Consider the following 5,183-nt stretch of genomic DNA (forward strand, 5'->3'; position numbering starts at 1 on the left):
ATAGATAGATAGATAGATAGATAGATAGATAGATAGATAGATAGATATTTATCTAACTTTTTATTGATGTATTTATTGACAGTGTAAAATATAAAAAGAACTGCGGGACACTTGGACTCCTCTCACAGGTTGACAGTTATTGCTCAGGATGACTTACTGTCACGGTTTATTTCTGTATGAATGATGGCTGCAGCTCTTTCCATTCAATGTCTCCTCCTGTGTGAAGGACGTTGAGATGTTCAACCTTCGCACCAGAGGCATGTGGACCGGACATCAGAGTTTTTATAGCGTCATAGTCAGAATAAGTGCTGAGGGTGCAAGGTTCAATGGTCAGACATGGGCATCATGTCAGTCAGACTGTGGATGACATAGACTTCATGAAAAAAGTATCATCTAAGTTGGCGTTGTAAATCAATATGTGATGTTATATGTAACCACAAATAATTTAGAAGAGGGGGAAAAAATGAGTTCTTAACATCCAGGCAGTGAATTTTCATTCAACCTTTATTTATACAGGTTAGTCTCATAGAGTCACGAGGACTCACTTCCATGACCGTGCTTCACAATCCTCTCAGAATTTTACATTTTGTCCCATTGCAGTGTCCGAACATTACTTGGAAACAGACAAAAACTTGTTTTACTTCATTTTAACTAGTCATCAACCTGTTGAAATGTCTAACTGATCTGTTCACTCCACCGTGTCTAGACATTGCTGTATTTCCCCCCTTTTTGTAGCAGCTGAACGATCTCCAGCCACCGATCTGCGGTGGTCATGCCACAAAATTGTTGACGCCAACAACTTGCAAACTGCAGTGACTGCATTGTGGCAACTTTGAATACTAATGAATAAACTGGCAGCGAGTCAGTTTTCTTTGGGTTACAGATCAGGAACATTTCCTTGATCTACACACTTTTAATGCAGTCGGGTCTGCAGGAGGATTCACAGGTCACAGCGAACTCCTTTATTTTCTTTCCTGTGTCCTCCTGACTCCTTCATTATCTCACAATGTTCAGCATCATCCGCTGACACAAGGGAATAATTACAAGTAAGAGTCACATAACAAAGTGAAGTCAGAATTTACACACAAAAAGTAAGTCCTAACACAATAGGATTGCTCACACAGGAAAATCTTCATGGCGAAATCTGAGACTTTTGAATATTTAACACATTTTATGTAAGAATGATAATAGATTCACAAAATATTCACAAGTGATGATTTTTCCCATGTTTGCACTGTTGACATTTTGACAAGTTGTCCTTTTGACAGGTGACACTTCACGCTGCTTTACAGTCACCAAAATGACATTTAGAGAAGTCCAACTTGAGGGAAACCATTGACAATTTTTTTTCTTTGATGTGTTTCCTTATAAATATAACATGGTTTTAAAATAGATACACTATTTCGATTCACTCATTGGTGTTCAGTCAGTCCATAGAAGTGTGGTTAAGAAAAGTGACATATTTATTTGAATAACAATAATAATTTAAACATAATTGAATCGCAAACTCTTCTAGTTCTTTGAACAACAAATTAACAACTTATTACAGAATAACTAATAAAATATATAATTACTTTCTGCAAGGATTTGGACTTTGCACAAAAGCAAATGGTTAAATATTTGAGGAGTTTTACTTATGAAAACATTTTCTTTTCTCTCCTTGATAAATTTTATATTTTTCTCCATCTTCTACCGCTTATCTATCTACTGCTATGTATTCATTCATACCCATTTACTCACTACAGACTCATGTTCGGGCTGCTATTTAATACACCGTATTATTTTACATTTGTAGCCCAGCTTGAACTGTGCTATATAGTACAAACTAAGTATTAAACTAATTTTATAGCAATATCATTTAAGTTTCAAAACAATGTTTAAATAATAAAAGTGGAAAAAATATGAAAGATAAAAATTCTTTTGTCATTTAAAAATGTATCATTTTAAAACCAGTCCATATTTGGTAAAAAAAAAAAAAAAAAAATCTAGTTTATGCTGAAACAGACATTTGTCATTTTTACTATGTTCCTTGAAGGTCACATAAGTTTGTTTGAGGAGTGCTGCACATGGTGCCACATGGCAGATTCACAACCTACTCTTTGAGTTGTGCTAAGTGTCAGTCTTGTTCAGTTTTGTTTTGTATTGGATTAAGCATTTTATTTTGCCTAATCAGATGGGAGTGGACGGGTTTAATGGTACGCTGCATGAAACGTGGGTCAGTGGGAAAACCAGACAAGGCAGAGCGCACAGCGACGCAGATGTGGGATAATAACAGAGTAAAGCTATCCATTACGATGGTTAATGCAGAGTTGCCATCTGTATTTCCAAGGCTGAGACCGACCACCCTACGCAGAAAGTTCATTCCTTTCATTATTTTTTCAAACAACAAATCAAATATAAAAGTTTCAGGCAAAAATATTAAATAATTTGTAGTACTTTGAAAATAGTAATGACTTTCATCTACTGCCACACCAAATTTGCACTCAATATCTGTAAATATTGCCATACTTATGTTTACTAATGACAGTTAGCTATGGTGGCCATCTTAAATTAGGGTGACTCCAAAAGTTAAATAAATTGTAGATGCCCATACATGAATTTATTCTAAGTAATTTCTTCAAATCTGTCTGCTGGTTCATGAGATATTTTTCTAACGCTACAGACAAAGTAACAAAAACACTTTTGCTACTTCACCTTCATCAACAAGAAGAACCTTCAGCTTGTTGTTTAAGCTCTTGTAAGTTATCCAGTGAGTCTGTAATGCTGATTAGTTGCTTCCTTGTAGTTTCTCTGTCGTCACTCACACACAGCGCTGATAACATCAACAGAAAAATCCTGCTTCAGTTAAATATGATTATCAGAAACCAAGGAAGATGCTTGTCAACACTTCCACTGCCTACAATACACACTGTTCATTTATTCAACCTTTATTTGTGCAGGTTAGTCTCATTGAGCCTCGAGGACTCATTTACAAGAGAGACTTGTTTTATTATAGAGACTGTGAATTATCCAACAATTATAAAGCTATTAAGCAAAAAAAAGAGCTGTAAATTATTTAATGTGTAGATATTCCAACTTGTTTTTCAACAAGAAATAAACATTTGAGTGCCAAAATAACTGTTCGTTAAAGATTAAAAAAGAAAAAAAAAAAATCATGAAATAGTAAAACAAATCGGCACTTTTTTTCCAAACCTACTGTTTGTTTAGTGTCCTTAAAGTGAAAATTTGCACGCCAAATTTCTGACGTGTTGCCAAATGCATTTGTTTATCTATGAAAACAGCCAAAGTGACAAAAAAGACATGAAACTATCATAGATCAGTCATGTAAATAAATATTCTACAGGATTTCTGGTGGATTCAGCCAAGTGCTTTGTTTACACTGAGCGCAGACCCTCATTTCAGGACTGTATATCAATAAATCATAAAACTACAGGCGTAAATGCTTTCAAACTGCACATTTTGATGTCGTACAGGATAACCTTTTGTAACCTGCTTAACCTGACAAACTTTTAATCTCTGGATGATGTATTAAACATTTTTGCCATTTGTGCATGTTACATGGCTGTGGCGTCAGTAAAGAAAGTGAAAATCAATTCTCATTAGAGGCAGCAGAGCTCTGCTGCATGTAGGAGCAGTTCTTTCATCATGCATTGTGAAAGAAACTAATGGCTTCTTCTGGACCACTGTGGCTGAAGGCCTGATTCTTTATCTTCTAAATGAGCACCCTTGCAAAGCTCCGTGCACATATCAGGATTTGTGCTCACTCTTCTTAGTTTTTATTTGCTGAATGAAAACAATTATCAAATTGCAACTTCTTTTGAGGAGCACAAACAGACTTCTGAAGGTCTACGTGACGTTTAGCTCACCTGCTCCAGTTTTTTGTCTTTGCGTCGCAGGAGGAGGGTGGCGGAGTAGCCCTGCTGCTGGACAGAACTGAAGCTGCTGCTTTTCACTTGGGACACACAGGCCAGTAGAGCTGGGGCAGCTTCATCCTGTCCCTCCATCCGTGGATCACCTGACAGCTCCATTGGAGACCTGTGGACTGATGTTGTCTGCGAGGATGAAGACACTGATGTATACATAAACACAGACGCTGTCACGCCTCCGTCTACTCTCGTTTCTTTTTCATCTCTCTTTCAGAAGCTGAATCAGCTGCTGTTGCTCTCTTTCTGTCCGAGCTACAGCACAAACCTTGGCTGTTTGTGTTCACTCTCCGACACACATGCAGGGGAGGGTGTGTGTCTGTGCATGTGTGTGTATGTGCAGCTGACAGTCTCCCTAGTGGGCGGGGAAAGACGATGGATGGATGGAAGAGCAACAAGAGCTGGTGCCTGGCTGTAGAGAAGCAGACACTGAAGCTGAATAATTTGATTGATAAAATTGTGAAATGAGTTACCAACGTGAATTTATGCTCTCTGTCTTGCTAACTCAGGAAATAAGGTTCCACTTCTTTGCTCCTCAACATGGAGTCCAATAAGAGAGGAGCGCAGAAAGCCTCAAGGTGCTGCAGGAGTTGTGTGAAAAGGGCACACACACAAACAAATGGCTGTGAAACTTTATTGCTTTTACATTTTATGTTGAGCACACAAAAAGTGCTTATGCAAGAAAAATAAGCGCTGCACTGATTTACTTCAAACCACACATTATCCTCTCCTATGTAGTTTCAGTGATTTTTATTCTGACCACATATGCTGTTATTGGATCATAGTTTTTAACTAATGAGAAATGCATGATCTTGCTTTTAGATGATCAAATTTACTATAATAAAAAAAAAATCAGATTTAAGAATTACTCAAACAATGTCCTTTTAAAAACGATTGGAACACAGTGTACAGTAGTTCCTCGCTACTTTACGGTTTGCTTATCGCTGACTCGCTCTATCGCGGTTTTTCAAAATAAGACTGGACACGACACATAATGACTGATTGATGGATGAGCCACACGATCGGCATGGAATTTTTATTTAAAATAATTTTTTTTAAAGTATTTAACACCTGCTGCAGCTGTGTGCAATCCACAAAGCTGGAGAAAAAGCTTCCTCCTGCGCCTCTGTGCAGCCCACACTGCAGGATAAACTCCCTGCTGCAGCTGATCAGCTGTTCTCCATGCAGAACGTGCGAAGTGGGCGTGGCCAAGAGCACTTGCAGATGGCTGAGAGCAGAGGAGGCAGGGAGCTGAAATCA

At 37.8% G+C, this 5,183-nt stretch overlaps 1 protein-coding gene across 1 annotated transcript in view; it reads right to left on the bottom strand.

Annotated features, from left to right (window-relative positions):
• Positions 1–4,028, bottom strand: part of pld5 (phospholipase D family, member 5) — a 23,961-nt gene extending 19,933 nt beyond the window's left edge. Inside the window, exon 1 of the mRNA XM_037690264.1 lies at positions 3,867–4,028. Within this exon, the coding sequence (XP_037546192.1) occupies positions 3,867–4,028 (162 nt within the window). The remainder of the gene's footprint in view (positions 1–3,866) is intronic.
• Positions 4,029–5,183: the final 1,155 nt, after the last annotated feature.

This window comes from Nematolebias whitei, chromosome 16 (genome assembly GCF_014905685.2).
Source record: "Nematolebias whitei isolate Nwh7 chromosome 16, NemWhi1, whole genome shotgun sequence".
Taxonomy (NCBI): domain Eukaryota; kingdom Metazoa; phylum Chordata; class Actinopteri; order Cyprinodontiformes; family Rivulidae; genus Nematolebias; species Nematolebias whitei.